The sequence below is a fragment of the Vigna unguiculata genome, chromosome 10 (genome assembly GCF_037176805.1).
Source record: "Vigna unguiculata cultivar grain cowpea cultivar isolate G323 ecotype 2 chromosome 10, ASM3717680v1, whole genome shotgun sequence".
NCBI lineage: Eukaryota > Viridiplantae > Streptophyta > Magnoliopsida > Fabales > Fabaceae > Vigna > Vigna unguiculata.
The window spans coordinates 43068665-43090285 of NC_140801.1; the positions used below are offsets into that span (position 1 = coordinate 43068665).

General features: G+C 31.7%; 2 protein-coding genes across 2 annotated transcripts; one reads left to right on the forward strand and one right to left on the reverse strand.

Moving 5' to 3' along the window:
* Window positions 1–632: 632 nt before the first annotated feature.
* Window positions 633–2601, forward strand: LOC114165910 (isoleucine N-monooxygenase 2-like). The gene is made up of 2 exons (XM_028050538.2): window positions 633–1676; window positions 1824–2601. Exons 1-2 carry the CDS (start codon window positions 708–710, stop codon window positions 2454–2456), a joined length of 1602 nt encoding a protein of 533 aa, XP_027906339.2. The 5' UTR covers window positions 633–707; the 3' UTR covers window positions 2457–2601.
* A 5865-nt stretch (window positions 2602–8466) lies between these two features.
* Window positions 8467–12032, reverse strand: LOC114167452 (5-OH-xanthotoxin synthase-like). The gene is made up of 3 exons (XM_085667915.1): window positions 11402–12032; window positions 9395–9713; window positions 8467–9180 (listed from the first exon to the last, which is right to left on the reverse strand). Exons 1-3 carry the CDS (start codon window positions 11977–11979, stop codon window positions 8572–8574), a joined length of 1506 nt encoding a protein of 501 aa, XP_085524041.1. The 5' UTR covers window positions 11980–12032; the 3' UTR covers window positions 8467–8571.
* Window positions 12033–21621: the final 9589 nt, after the last annotated feature.

The window sequence follows — 21621 nt, forward strand, 5'->3', positions numbered from 1 at the left end:
AAACATTAATTTTTTTTAAAAAAATTTTAAAAAAAATTAAAAATTTCATGGCTTGACACGTGTCCTGTACGGACACGGTGTTAACTCCAACTTAACGGAGATGACCAAATTGAATCTCTTTAGAAAATTTGGGTACTAAATTAAACAAACCAAAAGTTCGGATACCAAATTGAACTTAATGAAAAAGTTGGGGTACCAAATCAGGAATTATACCTAAATAATAATAAACTGACTTTTTATGGATCAAAATTATTTAATTGTACTAAAATTTACCAACGTCTTAATATTATTTCTAAAATACTTTTCTTAAAACATAAAAACATATGACGCAATAAAAAAAGGATATTAAATGATGTTAAGATATTTTAAGAAAAACATCATTGAATGAATTAAAAGTATTTAAAATATTAAAATTTACAAAAAGATATGTTGTTAACTTTTATTCCAGAACTAAAGAAGTAACAATCATTAAGGTCTACTGAAAAAAAAAACATGCTAACAAGCATGTTTAGAAAAGAAAACGTGTTTTAAAGAAAAGATTAGAAAAAGGAGAAATAAATGCTTTTACACTGTGTAAATAAATACTAAGAGGCATCAAAGATATATCTATCATACCCACTTCCTCTAATCGTGGCTAAAGCAAGACATTGTGTTAATCGAAAAAGTACCCAACTATCTTTACCACCACAAAAACCCTTTTCCAAGCCATGGAACATGCCCCTTCGCTTTTGTTTTCGAAACTTCGAAGCCTTTGGTTCTTTGTATGCTTAACCATTATCCTAAAAGCCCTAATACCTAGCTTTGTTCAGAAATGGTCCAAGAAACAAAAACCAAAACTTCCTCCAGGTCCCAAACCATGGCCTGTGGTGGGCAACCTTCCTGAGATGCTTGCAAACAAACCTGTTCATAGATGGATACACAATCTCATGAAACAAATGAACACTGAGATTGCATGCATCCGCCTCGGAAATACCTATGTTATCCCTGTCACATGTCCCACCATTGCCAGACAGTTTTTGAGAGAACAGGATGCAACTTTTGCATCAAGATCACTAACCACTTGCACTGATCTCGTTAGTAGCGGGTATGTAACCACAGCTTTAGTGCCATTTGGGGACCAATGGAAGAAAATGAAGAAAATCTTAACCACTGCTTTGCTTTCCTCACAAAAGCACCTATGGCTTCATGACAGAAGGACTGAAGAAGCCGACAACCTTATGGTTTATGTCTACAACAAAAGCAAAATTGTGAGCAATGGTGTTCCTGGCCTTGTGGACATCAGAAGTGTTGCAAGGCATTATTGTGGCAATATTACGAGGAAAATTGTTTTCAATACAAGGTATTTTGGGAAAGGTAGGAAGGATGGAGGGCCTAGTTTTGAGGAGAAAGAACATGTTGATTCCATCTTTGTTTTACTTAGATATGTCTATGCCTTTTCTATTTCTGATTATATCCCATGCTTGAGGAAACTTGACTTGGATGGACACCAGAAGAAGGTGAAAGAAGCTTTGAAAGTGATAAAGAAATATCATGATCCCATTGTTCAAGAAAGAGTTAAACAATGGAATGATACACCAAATATTGATGAACAAGACTGGCTTGACATTTTGATCTCCTTGAAAGATGCCGACAATAAACCATTATTGACATTGGAAGAAATTAATGCACAAATTGTGGTAAAATTTTCTTCTATCTGTGTTTTCATGCACAATGATTTTTGGAAAACCCCTAATCCTTTGCATTATCATATTTCACTTCTCTATACTTCTTATTAATCGTATTATAGATTAATAATTGGAAATCTATATTCAATCTTCGTGCAGGAAATAATGATTGCAACAGTGGACAATCCATCAAATGCTTTCGAATGGGCACTAGCTGAAATGATAAACCAACCAAATTTGCTCCAACGAGCCATTGAAGAATTGGACAGTGTGGTGGGAAAACAGAGGTTGGTTCAAGAGTCAGATATACCAAAGCTTAACTTTGTAAAGGCCTGTGCAATAGAAGCTTTTCGCCTTCATCCCTTTGCACCTTTTAATCCTCCCCATGTTTCAATGAGTGATACAACTGTGGGAAACTACTTCATTCCAAAGGGTAGCCATGTAATACTAAGTAGAAGAGAACTTGGAAGAAACCCTAAAGTATGGAATGAACCCCTCAAGTTTAAACCAGAACGTCACCTTAAGAGTGATAATGGCTCTACTGTAGCTTTGACAGAGCCAAATTTGAGATTCATATCGTTTAGCACAGGAAGGCGTGGTTGTCCTGGAGTTACGCTTGGGACCTCAATGACCGTGATGTTATTTGCAAGGTTGCTTCATGGCTTCACTTGGTCTGCGCCATCCAATGTTTCAAAAATAAACCTAGCTGAATCCAATGATGATTTAAATCTTGCAGAGCCACTTATGGCAGTTGCTAAGCCTAGATTACCACCAGAATTATATCACCTTTAATTTAGCACAAGAATTTACCAAAGCAATAATATTGTTCCCAAATAAATGTCTTAAATATTGATATGCCATATGTAACGAAGAAGGACGTATAAACATGCTATTCTCTTTTGGCTTAATTACTGGAATAGTTTCTACTTTAAGGAGGGTGTGTCAATCTGGTTCCATATTTAGAAAAGATTCGATTTTGTGTCAACTTTTTAAAAAATGTTTCGATTAGATTCTGTTCAGGAAAAACTATTAACGGGCTTGGCATGCCACATGTCAATGTGTTTTCTAAATTTTTATTTTATTTTAATTTTTTTTTTGTAAATTTTTTTTATTATGTGTCAGGTCCTTGGTGTAACACATGACATTGTCAGTGCCACATGACAGATACGTGTCAGTGCCACATGACAGATACGTGTCACTGCTAATGTCATTATTTTGATTTCAATTTAAATATATTTGATGTCCTTTTTTGTTTTTCAATTTTATCCTCTTAATTATTATATTTTAAATTTAAATAATTATTTATAATAAAAACAATATTTTTCAGTTTTATTATTTTACTAATTTTAGTAACTATAATTATAAAAACAACAACAATAATAATAATAATATTACAATAATTATAGTTCTTAATAATAATAGTAATATAATAATAGAATAATTATAATTAATAATAATGAGAATAATACTTATATTATAGTTGATAGTAATAATAATCATAATAATTATAGTTGATAATAATAATTATAGGCAATAATAATAATACTAATAATTATTATTATTATAGTTATAGTTATAGTTGATAATAATAATAATAATTATAGTTATAATTGATAACATAAAAATAATAATAATAACATAAAAATAGAATAATAGCTTTCATGAAAATTAAGTTATATTGTTGTAAATGTTATTCCTAAAGTAATGGAGTAGTAAATTCAGTTTTAAATATAATAAATAATATTGATATTGCAGTATAGTAGTATAGTGTAGTTAATTGATTTTACAAAATAATTATAATATCCTATGACTCGTGCATGGTAAGAAGTGAACTTTAAGCCTAACTCAACCCCACAAAATCGGATTTTAAGGTGAGCTTTGCACCTAGAGATGGCAAATAAACCCTGTAACATCCCTGGCGCACCCCTCCTCGGGCCCCAGAGGCTGTCAGGTTACTACAGCCCAATGCACCCCAACCCCTCACCCTTCTCCGTCCATTCATACTGGGTGGGTTGTTGCCAGTGGGAATCGAACCCCCAACCTGACCTTTAACACCTCTGGCACACCAGCAGATGCTACCAGTTGTGTTGCAGCGCAACTGGTAGCATCTGCTGGTTTGCCAGGGGTGTTAAAGGTCAGGTTGGGGGTTCGATTCCCACTGGCAACAACCCACCCAGTATGAATGGACGGAGAAGGGTGAGGGGTTGGGGTGCATCGGGCTGTAGTAACCTGACAGCCTCTGGGGCCCGAGGAGGGGTGCGCCAGGGATGTTACAAACCCGCCCCCGTGAGTATTGCCCAAACTCGTCCCCATTTTGACGGGGAATCCCCACATTGACTGCGTATGGGTATGGAGAATCCCCGACTTTTTCAATTGGGTATGGGGATAGGTATGGGGATGTACATATCCCCGCCATAATACTTGTCCCTGCCATATCTTCGTCCCCATTTAAATTATTAAAATATTCGTAATTAATTAAGTAACCTTTATATATATATATATATATATATATATATATATATATATATATATATATATATATATATATATATGTGTGTGTGTGTGTGTGTGTGTGTGTGTGTGTGTATTTTTACTTTTATTTCTTCTAATTATTTGGTTTGTCATGAAACTCATTCACATCTCCAACATATTTTTCATCTTATCATAACTTTTATGTAATTATGTTAAAATGATGTATGTCAATTAAAAAAAATTATGTCGCACATTTGAATATTTTTATTATTTTTTAATACTTTTATTTATTATATATTTTTCTTTCACATGATCATATTTAATACTTTCAATTAAAGTGTTTAATAGCATAAATCTTTCATTTACTAAGTAATATAAAAAAATATTATTTACTTATTATTATTCATTTTTGTTTCATTTGAAGAACTCTTTTATTTCGGTAAAACAATTTTCGTTATTTCTCAACCATTGAGTATATATGTTGATATTTGAAAAATTTCCTTAGATCTCTAAGGTATTTTTCATCTTATCATACTCTTAATAATATTTATTTTTCTTTGTGCGATTTCTTTCAATAGTTTCTCAAAATGTTTATGAGACACACATTTGTTAATTTTTTAATATTTTTATTTGTTGTTTATTTTCATCATGTATAATACTATTTCGATATATTTTATCTAATTATTTTTTATTTTCTAACTCATTATCAATCATACTGTAATTTTTTCACTATAATTATGTAAATAACTTTTATTTACTATAATATAAAAATTTAATGTAATTGCCAAGAATATTTTTTTATCACCATCTAATATATTGGAGTTCGAAAGATACAATATCTATGTCAAAATTTTATTATTATTTGTTCTTTGCGTCATTTTGATAAGTATTCACTAGTGTAGAATTCTCATTTTACCTCGCCTTATATGCCTCGGTTGACCAGGAACCGAAGCATATAATGGCGCGGTGGCATTTTTGTAATTAGAGCCAAGTTTTAGGCCTCGGTTCTCCAAATACCCGAAGCCAAAAAGGGGTATAGGCCCCGGTTCGCCCAAAACCGGTGCCAAATAGTGGTATAGGCCTCGGTCCAGTAAGACCCGAAGCCAAAAAGTGACTGGACGTTAGCTGTTTGGCCTCGGTCCAAGGAGACCCGGTGCCAAAAGGGGGTCTATGGCTTCGGTTCCCCTAACAACCGAAGCCATAGGGTTTATTTAGGGTTCAAATTTCGCGAACCATTCTTCTTCCCCGCCGCTCTCAATTTCTCTCTGAAACTTCATTTCTCTCTTCTCTCTCCCTGTAACTCTAACTCTTCCACGCTGCACCTCCACTGAAACATAGCATACACAGGATCTGTTCTTGTGTGAGGGAAGGGTTGTGACAGAGGGAAGATGAAGGTTCCGCGAGTGTAGCGGCAGGAGGAGAGCGTCAGGCCGAGGTGGGTGTGGGCTTAGAAGATCATATTCGAACATTGTCCTAGAATCCCAAATTTCCCTTCAAAACGCAACTTTACGTGCGTGGATGATGTGTATTATTTTGAGGAGGAATACACGAAAAAGGAGATGGTCCACAGATACCCACAGCTTAAGGATTGCAAGGGAAGTTTCTATGTAGCTGCTGCCGCTCCTCTGGATGGTTATGATGATAGTGATGACGGAGCTGCAGTTCTGGAACAAGCTCTCAATCATGCGTTTCAGGTCAACTATAGTATTATTCCTGATGGTTGCTGCAGAGAAAGTGACGAAAGTTGCTGGAAAGGGTCTCCAAGAACGCGCTACAGCACTGCGCAGAACAGGCCTCGGTTCAAGCGTGACCCGAGGCAGAAAAACGTTTTACGGCTTCGGTCCACACCCGAGGCCAAAAGCCATCCCTTTTGGCCTCGCCCCAATATGCTTCGGTTCTGAAACCGGGGCAGAATATAAAAAACAACCGGGGCCAAAGGCCCTTATTGTACTGGTGATTGTATTATAACTTTTATTAGTATATTAAAAGGAGATTCATTAGAATTTAAAATATTGAAGTAAACAAACATTTAAAATATATTTAGTTTGAATATTTGTTTTTCTTTTATATTTTTTAAAAATATTTTTAAATTTTATCAACTAGATTTCATTAATGTTTGCAAATTTAATAAATGTTTTGGTTCTCATGAAATTTTATTCGGTATTCTAATCTAAAATGTAAACAATTATAATTTATTTCAAAGTATTTGATATCGAAGAAACAATCATCCTCCTAATATTGAATATTTGATAATATTATGTTTCCTTTACAATATTTTTTTATTATTTTATAAAAAATAATTAAAATTAATATTGAAATAGTAAGAAAACGGGTACGGGTATGGGTACAAGATTATACCTGTTACCCGGTGGGGATGGGGATGAGACAAAAGTTTGACACCCGTTGGATTTGGGTATGGGGATGAGGATGAATTGTTTCTACGGGATGGGATGGGTATGGTGTAAAACCCGTGAAAATTAATTAATTAAATATTTAATTAATTAATAAATGCGGGTAGAAAGCGCCTTTATGGCATTAGTTGTTTAATGTGATGTGGAAAAGTATTAGCTCAAGTGGTTGAAAGTACTTGGTTTATGTGAAAGGACTTGGGTTCAAGTCCTATGTATGCCAATTATGTGTTGTTGTTTTATTATTGATTTTAAAGACATGTATGATGATGTGATTGGTATTGTAAACTTATGTTAATTTGTGTATATCACCAAATGTGAATTGGCATAATGGTTGTGCTTTGGCCTTATGAGTGGAAGGTCACGGGTTCAAACCTTGGTGGGCAAAGAATAAGCGATTAGCTTTTTACATGGTATATGCGGGAATGGGGTACAATTTTTTTTTTATTTCAAATTTTTTTAAAATAATAATATAATTGTTATTATATTTATTTAACCATTAAAAATAATAATAATAATATTAATATAAATTATAATTTGTAAATTTTTTAAAAGATTAAATATCTATTTACCAAAAGTATTTAGTATAATAAAAAAATTTATAATTAAAAAAAAGGAAATAAATGTGGAGGAGGAGGAGGAGAGGGTGGTGGGAAGTGGAGGGAGGTGAAGAAAGGCGGAGGAAGGTGAAAGGAGAAAAAGGAAAGGAGAAGAGTTCTAAGGTAGAAGGTGACCCAGATTTTGACACATGACACATTTCAAATGATGTCAATGCCAAATAGAAGGGACAACATTAAGTCTTTAAAAAAAAAGAAGAGGAAACTAAATTGAGTGTTTTCGAGAAAATAAAAATTCAATTGAGTAAAATCAATATAGCATTATTAGAGTGAAGGCCTTGTACTACGGTTATTTTGGATGTTAGGCTATGGTTAAAGAACCATAATATATCAAATCGTAGTCTAAAACAAACATTATGGTTGATAATTGTATTCTATAACTTTTAATAGGCTATGATTCATTTAAGACTGAGAAGCGAAAATAGGATCTCTCTTTCAGTGGTTGGTCATTGCAATGTTGAGCATAAAGGTCAGTCAGTTAGAAGCTAAAAGTAAATAGAGAAGGAAGAACATGAGAGGGATCTTGCACGAACTAGAACATGGATGATCCAAAACCAAAACAAAGAATATACAAAGGAAGAAAAAAATTACCTCTTTCATAATTGGTTACAACAATGTTGAGCACAAAGACAAGTCAATATATAAGAGACAAAAAACAAACAGGAAGAAAACAAGATGAAATAGCACAAACCTAAATGTGGGTGCTTCCAAACAGAAACGAAGAAGAACAAGGGAAAAAAAGTTTCTCTTTTTCATGAAGGTAGAGGAAAAGAATAAGTCCTACAACGGTAAGAGACAACAATTACTTTCACGAACAAGTAAAAAAAATCCTATTTAGAAAAGTATATGTTATGGTTGAAATAAAACCGTAGCATATAGACTTGGAGTAACTATAGCCTAAAATGAGACTATCTAACTTTAAACTATGGTTACTCCAAGAAACCATAACAAATATTGGTATACAAAAAATGTAGCATATACTGAAGTGATGAAAAATAGTATCAAAGAAATAGCATCAAAGAAACCATAGTTGAAATAAAATCGTATCATATTATATGTTATGATTCCTTGGAATAACCGGAATGTAAAGTGAAAATGTATAACTTTAGGTCATAGTCTATAAAATTATAGTATATACAGTTTTATTTCAACCATAACATATTTTTTAATAGACTTTTTAAAAGTATCATCGCGTCATCTTAGATTACATTTTTCGTGTAACTATAATCTATTTACGTGGCCAAATCATATATTAAATTTGGACTGATATAGAAACTAAAACGATTAAAAAGACAGTAATTACTAATTAAGTCATAAATTAAAAATTGCAAAGCATAAATTTTGATAAAGTACACTGAATTACCTTTTTATTTACTAATCATTACTTTTTTTTTTACTATCACTAAGGCATTAATTACGACACTTCGCTAAAACACGAAAAGGATTCTTCTTGTCATGTGTAAGTCCTGGCAACACTGTAGAACCTGTGTCGTTTGTTTCGGTTCCTTCTACCAATTCCCAGTCAAAAGAATAAAGAAGGTTACTAAGAATAACATCCAATGAAGCCAAACCCATATGCAAACCTGGGCACATTCTACGACCAGCACCGAATGGTATGAAACAAAAATCTTGTCCTCGAAGATCTACACTGCTGTTTAAAAACCTCTCTGGTATAAACTCTTCTGCATCTTCCCAAGCCTCAGGGTCTCTCTGAATAGCCCAACCATTCACATATATTATTGTCTTCGCTGGAATTTCATAACCATCTATCACTAATTTTTCCTTTGTTTCTCTTGGTACAAGCAATGGTGCTGGTGGATACAATCTCAATGTTTCTTTTACCACTGCTTTAAAATAGGGAAACTTTTGAACATCATCCTCATCTAAAACTTCTTTCTCACCACTTAAACTTCTTATTTCTTCTTGAACTTTCTTCATGATTCTGGAATTTTTTACTAGCTCAGTCATTGCCCCAACTGCTGTGGCTGTAGTGGTACTTGTTGAGCCTATAATCATGTTCTGTGAAAGCAAATCAGAAGTTAATAATTGAACGAAAATAAAATTCTCACAGATTTGCACTATAGTCATTTTCATTCAAATTCAAGCATTGATCAATTTGAGTGAATTTCAGCGATCTTATGAATGAAAAATCAAACAAGAGTGATGGATATTTTCTGCAGGAACTTAAATAGACTAAGCAAATAGAAGGAACTAAAGGAATGGAAATTCAAACCATGATCACAGCTTTGATGTTATCATTAGTGAGATCTATGGAAAACGAATGGTGCTGCTTCTGTTGAAGCAAGACATCAACGATGTCCTCTTCCTCTGAAGTCTTTTTATGAGAATCTGCAATGTGTTCATCAATGACTTCTTGGTAGAAGTTATCCATTTCTTTGAAAGTCCGTTCAAGACGTGCATGAATTCCCCTGAGTGTATCAACCCAACCCATGAAAGGAATATAATCTGAAACAAAGAAGGAACTCATCATGGTTTCACACTCACTCCGCAACCTATAGAACTTGTTCCTTTCCGTTCCTTCCTCTTCATACCTTCTATTAAAGTATAATGCAAATTCTAGAAGAATCTAAAAAAATATAAGATAGAGTTATTGAAATGTAAAGAAACTTCTAGAGTATTGGAGAAAAGCCTAGGATAGAAAGAAAAATCAAGAACATTCAACTATGTAGAAAAATCTAGAAGTATTTGCATTAGTTCTAGCTAGGAGTTTCTAGAATAATCTATGGGACTATAAATACCCATGTATCCTACCATTTTGGAACATCAAGAACAACTAACACAACATCCAATACAACTACTCTCAACCACAAATACACTTCCCCAACTAATACTTTCACACTCTACTATCTACACATTTTCTCTATCCCTTCAACTATCCCTTTCACAACCTTGAATTACTATCAGTGGTATCAGAGCCAGGAAACAATTTGGAGATGATGAAAGAATTTAAAGAAGACATGATGAAGACATTTGAGATGACCGACCTTGGGTTGATGAACTATTTCCTCGGTATAGAGGTGAAACAACAAGAAGACGGCATATTTATCTCTCAAAAGAAATATATTGAAGCCCTATTGAAGAAGTTCAAGATGTATGATTGTAAACCTGTCGCTACTCCATTGGTGGTAAATGAGAAACTACAAAAAGATGATGGAGCACAAGAAACAGATGCATCACGCTATAGAAGTTTGATTGGAAGTCTCTTATATCTCACAGCCACAAGACCAGACATTATGTATGCCACAAGTCTTCTATCAAGATTCATGCAAAAGCCAAGTCAGATTCATTATGGAGTAGGGAAAAGAATTTTAAGATATCTACAAGGCACAAAGGAGTTTGGAATATGGTACAAAACCATGACTAACTCAAGGATCATTGGCTACACCGATAGTGATTGGGCAGGATCAAAAGATGACATGAAGAGCACCTCAGGCTATGCTTTCTCGCTTGGATCGGGAATATTCTCTTGGGCATCAAAGAAGCAAGCAATTGTTGCACAATCAACAGCTGAAGCAGAATATGTGGCTGCTGCTGAAGCAACAAGTCAAGCTATATGGCTTCGAAAGATATTCAAAGATATGGGAGAGAAACAAAGTGGACCTACTACAATCAACTGTGATAATAAATCAGCTATCGCAATGACGAAGAACCCAATACATCACAGTAGAACAAAACACATAGCAATTAAATACCACTTCATCAGAGAAGCGAAAACAAATATGAAGATACGACTTGAGTACTGCCCGACAGAAGATCAAATTGCAGATATCTTCACAAAGGCCTTACCAAGACCAAGATTTGAACTACTACGCGCTATGCTTGGAGTTACCGAATTTGCATCAAGGAGGAGTATTAAAGTATAATGCAAATTCTAGAAGAATCTAAAAAAATATAAGATAGAGTTATTGAAATGTAAAGAAACTTCTAGAGTATTGGAGAAAAGCCTAGGATAGAAAGAAAAATCAAGAACATTCAACTATGTAGAAAAATCTAGAAGTATTTGCATTAGTTCTAGCTAGGAGTTTCTAGAATAATCTATGGGACTATAAATACCCATGTATCCTACCATTTTGGAACATCAAGAACAACTAACACAACATCCAATACAACTACTCTCAACCACAAATACACTTCCCCAACTAATACTTTCACACTCTACTATCTACACATTTTCTCTATCCCTTCAACTATCCCTTTCACAACCTTGAATTACTATCACCTTCTCCCCAAAGCAATTCTGCAGATAATAGTGCTGGTAAGAGACACTATCACTTCACTCAGATTGGTAACTTCTGAATTTGAGGCATGCATGGATATTTTCTTTATCATCTGCTTCACCTCAAAATGTCTTAACGAGGAAAAACATGAGACTCGTTTGGAGCTAAGGACATGGACAACACAAAGTTTTCTGATTTCTCTCCAATACTCAGTATATGGGCAAAATGCTAAGTCTAACCCATTATAAGAGAGTTTCTGTTGGCCAAGTAATCTTGGTCGTCCACAACATTCTCGGTCATGGTCTTTCATTACCACTGTGGCTAGTTTTGGTGAGGAAACAACTATTGCTTGCTTTAAACCTAATTTAAGGGAAAATAAAGGACCATATTTCTTTGAAAGTTCCCTTAGCTGCATATGAAGAGAAGAACTATCTAGTTGAAGAATATTTCCCACAATGGGAAGACCTTTAGGACCAGGTGGAAGTGGTGGATTTTTCAAAGTTTTGAAGAAGAAGAAGAAGAGCAAAAACACTGGAAAAGTTAGGCAAAGAAGAAGTGATGAGAACATTGTCACATGCATATGAACAGAGAGAGAATTCTTGGGACTTACTTTTGGCTGATATAGAACTCCGCTAGATTTTCACCTTCCTCTTGTGCTATTTATAGGAGAGGAATGTTAAGCTTATGAATTTTGAAAACACGATTACTGTATAGTTGTTATTTTATTTTTTAAAGGTTTGAGTACAATTTTTTATTTTTGATAAGTTGTCGATTTTTTTTTTTTTGTCTTTTATAATGTATTTTGATTTTTTGTTCTGAATATTTTTATCATAAATGTACTGTGGAAGACACTTTATATTTTTGTTCAGTAGTAGTATTTAAAAAAATAGAAAAAACAGTAATATGAACAAATATTTAAGAATGAAATACTTAACAAAAATTATAAAAAATGATAAAAAAATATTCATACTGTCCTTTGGAAAAAAGTTCTTCAAGAAAAGGTTTTATTTGTTAGATCTTAAACTGGTCATACTTTTTTGGCATGGCATATGTTAATACATGAGGAAGTTGTTAAGATCTTTTATATCCTACAATTATGAAATATTGTAAATATCCAATGCTAGGAGATTATATGAATAAAAAACTGTGTATTCTATGTTTTTGTTACTATGTCTATTTGTTGCTTCAGTTCTATTAGCAATATGAATATTGAAAAATAAAATGTAATAAATATTTATATATTATGATTAAGAAAGTGTTTTATAACTTAATATTATTATATTTTTTATGTAAATTTTTCCAAGATAATAAATATTTTGTTTATGAGATTATTATACTTTGGTATTTTTATATTGATATTGATTATTTATATTATTTATTTAAAAAAGGAATACTATCAATATTGAATATATATATATATATATATATATATATATATATATATATATATATATATAATTATATATCATAAGAGAAACTTCATAAAGTTTCAATTATATTAGTAATGGTATTTTATTTTATTTTAACAAATTTTAATATGATAATAAATAATGATTAAACTTTAATCTATTAGTATTAGGGATCTCAACGGGGCAAATAGGGTACGGGTAGTAGCTACCCCGTACCCTATCCGCTGGATAAATATCTGTCTCGTACCCGTACCCATATCTTTCGGGTATCCGTTATGCGGGTACCTGCCTATTTTTTTCATATTCGAGAGTATTCACGGGTACCCGTGGGTGTTTGCAAAATTATTTAAAAAACAAATATGTAATCATAAATTTAAATAAAATAAAACAAAATACATTACTGTCATAAATTTTAAATAAATTTCAAATAAATTCAAGTTGATACAAGTCCAAATAATTGTGAAAGTAAACATAAAATGACGTTCAATACAATATAAATTCTTTAATTAATGCTTTGATGGACAAATTCATTCTCTCCGATTGATTCTAAAAAATAAACAAAATAAACAAATAATAAACCTCAATTGTCAAGTGTCAAGTATTCTTATTTTGATTTCATCATTTGACAACAAGCATACCATAAACGTCATTGTCTATATAAGGTTTGATGTATACGTCCAATTTCAAAGAAATGAAAGAGAAGAATGTCAAGGAGTGTAAGTTTAGCAGGTACGGGTATCCACGGGTACGGATACTATGATACCCGTACCCGCCTCATTAACATGTGGGTATCAAAAATACCCGTACCCGCGGGTAACAGATATCCATTTTTAATATTCGTTTCCTATCCGTTGCGGGTTTTATCCACGGATACCCACAAGTACTGATTTTTTTGACATCCCTAATTAGTATATATAAATTCATAATAACGTTAACATGAGTTTATTAAGTTTTCATAACAATAAATAAAATGTAAAAGGAAAGTCAAAAACACGATATATTTCTAAAATATATTATAAATAACAATAATAATAATATTTTAGTGAACTTTCTTTATCGTGTTTTAATCCATCTTATACCTAAATATATATGTTGTGATGTGAAAAATAATTGAAAATTAAAATAAATTCTCATTAAAAGTTGGAAAACTCTACAATTTAAATATTCATCATATATCACTTGTTTTAAAGAGAAATTAATAATTAAATCATTCTATATATATATAGAACTTAATCTTCCAATTATCATAAATACTCCGTTTAAATTAACTTTTTATGAAAGGATATTCAATCACATTTAAAAAATTATTTAAGACAATTATGATGTTTATGGTATAATCATCTCATGATTACTTGTTAAGAAGATAAAAATAAAAAGTGAATTTATTATTATTATTATTATAATGATATTATCCTATGACATTGTTACCCATTAATTATGAGGCAATAGAATTGTATTGTACCTCAAATTTTATAATAATAAATTAATTTTTGGGTTAAATATATTTTTGTCCCTTGACTTTTAAGTCAAAATTGGAATTAGTCCCTTATCTTTGAAGATGTGTGGATTTAGTTATTTTAACCAAATTTTATTAAGTTTATTTTATGTTTCAAACGCATTTTCCAATGACAGATTAAAACAAAGATGTGTCAAATGATATAAACAACCCATATGCTATCCTGAGATGTGTTTGAAATGTCAAATAAACTTAATAAAATATGATTAAAAAGACTAAATTCACATATTTCTAAAATTGAGAGACTAAATTGGATTAAAATCTCGAAGGAAAACTAATTTCAATTTCCATTTAAAGTTAATAAATCAAAAACATATTTAATGCTTAATTTTTTAGTGTAAAAATGGAGGGATTATCTTTGAGAGATTATCTAAGTCCACTTCTCCTACTTATATAACTAATTTTCCTTTTGGAATAGTTAAACCATACACACATATATATATATATATATATATATATATATATATATATATATATATATATATATATATTCTTGCCTAAACTTACTTTTTTTATTCTATGTTCTCCACTTTCACAATTGAAAATTAGGAATTAAAGTAAATTTAAGACTAAAAGTTTAAAGGCATCATTCCTTACATTTTAATATGTCAATTACATTGTGTTGAGTTAGCACTACGGAACATTAAATATATGTACAGTACAATATATTTTTAAATATTCTACTGTACATTAAGATATAAAATTAAATATATAATATATAGTGTATAACTTTATTTTCTATATTGTACGTATATGTACATATATTGTACACTATGCAATTATATTATACATTAGAAATTATGAAATTTTTAGACATCATATAAATATATCTAACTCTTTTATATACATATAACCTTATGAGTTGGCATCTGAAAAAAATCACATAAAATCATTTCATTTTATATTTTGTTACATTTTGTTTTATATATATATAGAGAGAGAGAAAGAGAGACAAAATATAAATAAAATAAGAAGTTTCTCCAGTAACATATCAGTTATACCTCTCATATGACTCATAATATTTCATATTGTAATATAATTCTTAAAATTTCATAAGTCTGCATTCCAGTTAAGTCCGCATTAAACGCTCAAGATCAAAATATGAACTTAAACGAATGTTTACTTTAATTAGAACAAAATATAAATTTAACTTTTAAATATTAGTATTCGATTAAATTGTTTTGTATTATTAGTTATACATTAATGTCGACTTAATGATGTTAATGAAGTCAATTTCATACTTTTAATAGAGTTGGCTAACAATAATAAATATTAAAAGTAGAATAAGATCAGTATTATCTTAATATGTTTTTAGTATTTATACTTATTTTAGTATTGGTTAAGGTGGAAAGTTACATATTATGAATATGCCTATGTTCATAGAAATAAAAATGAATTGTAATGACAAGTTTTCTTACTCATAATTTTTCTTTTCCACTTTCTATATAAATCTCATCACACTCATTTTATTTATTTACGTTGATAAATCTTCTCACAGTCACTTTCTTTATTATATTATTAAATCTTCTCACACTCATCTTTTTCAACGGCATTCACCTATTTCATCTATACACATCTTCTCCATTTAACATTCTTATCCTCGTCTTTTCATCCACACCTATCTCCCTCATCCACTATTTTCTTTTTCTATTTAGTTTCGTTTATATGGATTCATTGTATGAGAAATTTTCTTTTTCTTTTTAAATATTGTCATTAGTGTTGACCAAATCAATGCAAACTAAACTAATATTAAAATAGATTTTATTTACCGTCAACAATGATAAATTTATATAAAAGACATTATTAGTGTGGGTTTGGATAACGCTAAATTGTTTTAATTAAAATAATCAATTTAAAAAGTAATGATGAATTAACATTAGTTAAGCAGTACTACTTAGAGTCGGTCTTCAAAAGTTAATGTAAGACCCGAGAAATTTGAATAATTAATTAAATAATTATTTAATAAGTATGAGCCTTTAAGACATTTAATGCGGATTGCTATGAAGTGGAAAGGTATCAGCTTAAGTGGTTGAGAGTACTTTATTACGTGAGAAAACTTGGGTTCAAGTCCTATGTATGGTTGAAAACAGATAGAGATGACAAATAAACCCGTCCCGTGAGTATTGGGTATGGGGATGTACATATCCCCGCCATATTACCCGTCCCGTTTAAATTATTAAAATATTTCTAATTAATTAAATAACCATATATATATATATATATATTATTTTTTATTTATTTTAATTATTTGGTTTGTCATGAAACTCATTCACATTTCAATTATATTTTTCATCTTATCATAACCTTTATGTAATTATGTTAAAAATATGTATGTTAATTAAAATTTTTTATGTCTCACATTTGAATATTTCTATTATTTTTAAATATTTTTATTTAATGTATATTTTTCTTTCACATTAAAATGTTTAATACTCTCAATTTAAGTATTTAATAGCACAAACATTTCGATTACTATGTAATATAAAAAAAACATTTACTTATTATTCTTATTATTAGTTTTTGTTTCATTTGAATAACTTTTTTATTACACTAAAAAAAGTTTTGTTATTTCTCAACCACTAAGTATATATGTTGATATTTGAAAAGTTTTCTTAGATTTCTAAGATATTTTTCAACTTATCATACCCTTAATTATACATTTGTTTTTCTTTGTGTGATTTCTTTCAAAAGTCTCTCAAATTGTTTGTAAACATTTGTTAATTTTTGAATATTTTTATTTCTTGTTTATTTTCATTACGTAGAATACTATTTCGATATATTTTATCTAATTATTTTTTATTTTTTAACTCATTATCAATCATTATGTAACTTTTTCACTATAATTGTATAAATAACTTTTATTTACTACAATATAAAAATTTAATGTAATTGTCATTAATATTTTTTTATCACCATCCAATATAATTGAAGTTCAAAAGATACAAGATCTATGTTAAAATTTTATTATTATGATTATTATTTGTTCTTTGTATATTATTTGATTAAGTAATGTATTATAACTTTTATTGTGTACAAAAAAGAGATTCATTAGAATTTAAAAGATTGAAGTAAACAAACATTTAAAATATATTTTAATTTGAATATTTGTTTTCCTTTTATATTTTCTTAAAAATATTTTTAAATTTTATCAACTAGGTTTCATTAATCTTTTCAAATTTAATAAATGTATTGGTTCTCATGGAATTTTATTTGGTATTACAATCTAAAATGTAAAACATTATAATTTATTTTAAACTTTTATTATGATTATTATTTGTTCTTTGTATCATTTTGATCCAATGATGTACTATAACTTTTATTAGTGTATAAAAAAAAAGATTCATTAGAATTTAAAAGATTGAAGTAAACAAACATTTAAAATATATTTTAATTTGAATATTTGTTTTTCGTTTATATTTTTTTAAAAATATTTTTAAATATTATCAACTAGGTTTCATTAATGTTTTTAAATTTAATAAATGTGTTGGTTCTCATGAAATTTTATTTGGTATTATAATCTAAAATGTAAACAATTATAATTTATTTTAAACTTTTATTATGATTATTATTTGTTCTTCGTATCATTTTGATCAAATGATGTATTATAACTTTTATTAGTGTACAAAAAAGAGATTTATTAAAATTTAAAAGATTGAAGTAAACAAACATTTAAAATATATTTTAATTTGAATATTTATTTTTCTTTTGTATTTTTTAAAAAATATTTTTAAATTTTATCAATTATGTTCATAATATTTGCAAATTTAATAATTGTTTTAGTTCTCATGAAATTTTATTTGGTATTATAATCTAAAATGTAAACAATTATAATTTATTTTAAAATATTTGATATTGAAGAAACAACCATCATTCTAATATTTGATAATATTATGTTTCCTTTATCATAATTTTTTTATTATTTTATAAAAATTAATTAAAATTAATATTGAAGTAGTAAGAAAATGGGTATGGGTATGGGTACGAGATTATACCCGTTACCCGGTGGGGATGGGGATAGGTCAAAAATTTAATACCCGTTGGGTTTGGGTATGGGGATGGGGATGAATTTTTTTTACGGGGATGGGTATGGGATAGTGAAACCCGTGCCCGCCCCGCCCCGTTGCCATGCCTAAAAACAGAACCATCAAGAATCAATGAATGATAATAAACATTGCCATTAAACCTTAAATTCTTATCTAGCTTTAAGGCACCTTTAAAAGGCCAATGTGAGGTAAGAAAAAGGGTTTTGGCAAGCTATGAGTGTACTTAGAAAACAGAAGAAGGGTTTTGGCAAGCTGTGAGTGTACTCAGAAAACAGAACACGAATTTTGAGAGTAGTAAGGTTGGAGTGAAGCTTTGAAGCTGAATTGGGAGAGAAAGGCAAAGGGAGATCATTGAGGATCAAGAGAGAATTCACAACAATTCCAAAATTTAAGCCAAGGGAACCAGGTTAGGGGAGCTGAACCACATTCTATTTATGTTTTATGCGTAATTGTATGATTTATAGCATGTATATGATAGGCCATTTTCTGTTTGCATTGAAATCTGCATTTCTGGAAATTTTCCAGAAACCGTCTGGCGGGCTGTTCATAGCCGCTAGGCGGCACATACACTTGTGACTCATATTTTGGTTCCTGCAACAAAACCGCCTGGCGGCACCTCCCTGGCCGCTAGGCAACACATGGTACTGTACCCAGATTTGGTTTGTTTTTGGGTGAAGGGCCTGGCGGTATTGGTTGAACCGTCAGGCGACGCGGGTTTGTGGCTCGATTTGTGTTTTTCTATGAGTTTTTACATGAGTTTGTTGGTGGAAAAGCAAGGGTTGGGTCTTAGGAGACGATCTAGTGTTGGACTTCACTGATTTGTAGTGTAATTGACCATGAAATTGGATAAAACAGAGTAAGGAGGCTCTAGGATTGATGAATTGCGAATTGTTGCTTAGGGAATCAATTAGCAGAAATTGAATTTAGGTAATTTGCTATTATCAAATGGAAAGAGTAGTATAATTGGATTGTTAAATAATGGGAAGTGTGGGCGAAATTGTATTGGAGGAATTGTTGGAGAGAAGAGTTGTGCTGGTGTTGAAAATCGGGGAAAAACTGCTCAGAACAGTATGCACCGCCTAGAGGCATGGGGCTGGCCGCCAGGCGCCATATCAAAGATATGAGAGGTGCTCTAGTTCACGAAAAACGCTGTTTTTCGTATTTTTTGCGCAACAGGGACCGCCCGGCGGTAGTACAGTCCCGTTAGGCGCCACCTTCCACTTACGGGCGCTAGGCACCACCACTTTTTTCTGGTTTGTGCAGTTTTCGTAAAACAGCATTTCCCGGTTCGTTAACCGTTCGATTTAGGTGAAAATTTGACAGGAGGTCCATAACATGTGGTTCTTCACTTTGAACGTGGAGATTTGATTTGGTGGTCAGTAGCTAGAGATATACGTTACGCAATATCTCTGATTTTGGAGTCTTTAAAATGCATAAATAACCTCTTAATAATTACTAGTAACTTCTAATGAAGCATGATTGGGTTATGTGGTAAGTCTCTATCAATTTGAATGTTCCTTTGGATTAGTTACATGTGGAGAATTGGTTTGGTGAAGGCATGGGTGTCAATATTAACTTGCATTGGTGCATAAGATCATGTGCTTAAAATTGTTAGAGTGTTGCTGCTTATATTTTGTTTGAGCATGCTTAGGATGGTCTATATGACTAGGGGATGAATGCACATGTGAGGTGCTATAAGGCCTAAAACATTATAGATGGTAATGCTTTTTATTAGGGGTACTCTAGAATGAGAGCAAATGAGAGCAACTGAGAGCAACCTGTGTGAAGTGTGCTTGAACCTGAACTAAAACCAATACTGCGCAAGTACTGGTGTAGCGTCTGGCGGTAAGGAGGGGTGCGCCAGGCGAATTCTGCAATTTAGTGAATCCTAAGGCATGTGGCGCCTGGCGGCAGGGGAAGTCCCGCCAGGCGATAGTTGCAGTGGTAGTGAAGACTAAGGCGCTTAGCGTTTGGCGGTACGTGTCCCCCGCCAGGCGATCTGGAAGCGGTAGCGTCTGGCGGTACGTGTCCCCCGTCAGGCGATTTTGTTGCAGCAGATTGGTGTTATGCTTGCTATAATGTGCGTGATCTACAAGGCTTCTAGGATATCTTAAAGGTCGGTTTGCTGGTGTTCCTTGAGTTGAGCTCGAAACGTATCCCTTTAGTTGAGCTCGGGATAGGGGTTAATCACGTAGCATTCCTCGAGTTGAGCTCGGAATGGCATCCCTCGAGTTGAGCTCGGGATGGCGGATGAACACGAGGAACCCTTGAGTTGAGCTCGGGTTGGCGAGTGTTGCTGGTGTGAGTGTGTTGGTTGTGGCAGTACAGATGGGTCCAGATAGATTGTCCTCCTCAGTAGTTGACTGACGAGTTTGGTAGTCTTGGGACGTTACGAATTATGTTCGTATATGGGAGCTCCACCTGGCGTTACGATGTATGATCCGTTGCAATGGTTTCCCGCACGTGCTCTATCGGTTATGGCCAATAGGTATGACAGCAGGTCATCTTGAGGTAATCACTAGAAGACGTAGAACACGGTTCACATGGTTATGGCCATGTGATGTGAAATCAAAGGAGTGATTGTATTATATATATATATATATATATAACTGTACTATATATATGTTTATTTTGTTAGCTCACCCTATATGCTTGTGTTTGGCGGTGATCGTATACGCGGTATATGTGAGCAGATGGTGTTGCAGGTAGATCTGGTGAGACGTAGAGCTGGAGCGGGGCTAGTCTTGGGGAGTTTCTCTCAGAGTTTTTACGTTGTCTTTAAGATTTCAAATAAGTTGTAATTATTGGTAATACTGGACTATTTGATAATTATAAGAGTAATTATGTTCTTGGATTTTGAATTATTTTTGAAGTAATAAAAGTTTGAAATTTCCTGCATTTTTGGGAAATGGATTTATAATTAATGAGATTTTATTTTCTTATTTTATTTTATTATTTAAACTCGTAATATCCGGCAGCGATGTTACAGTTAACACTAATGAATTAACATTTATAATTGCAGAGTTACAAATGGTGTAATGCAAATCCAACACTAATAGCTATTTAGTGTCAACATTTGCTTATTAATGTTGACAACTGTAAGACCCGGGAAAATTAGAATAAAAGGAAAACACATGTACAAAATTAATGGCTTGATTAATATTGTTGATTTATTTTATTTAATTAGGTTATTAAATTATGAAATATGTATTTGAGTGATTTAAGTTATTATAGTATTTATAGTAATTATTTAA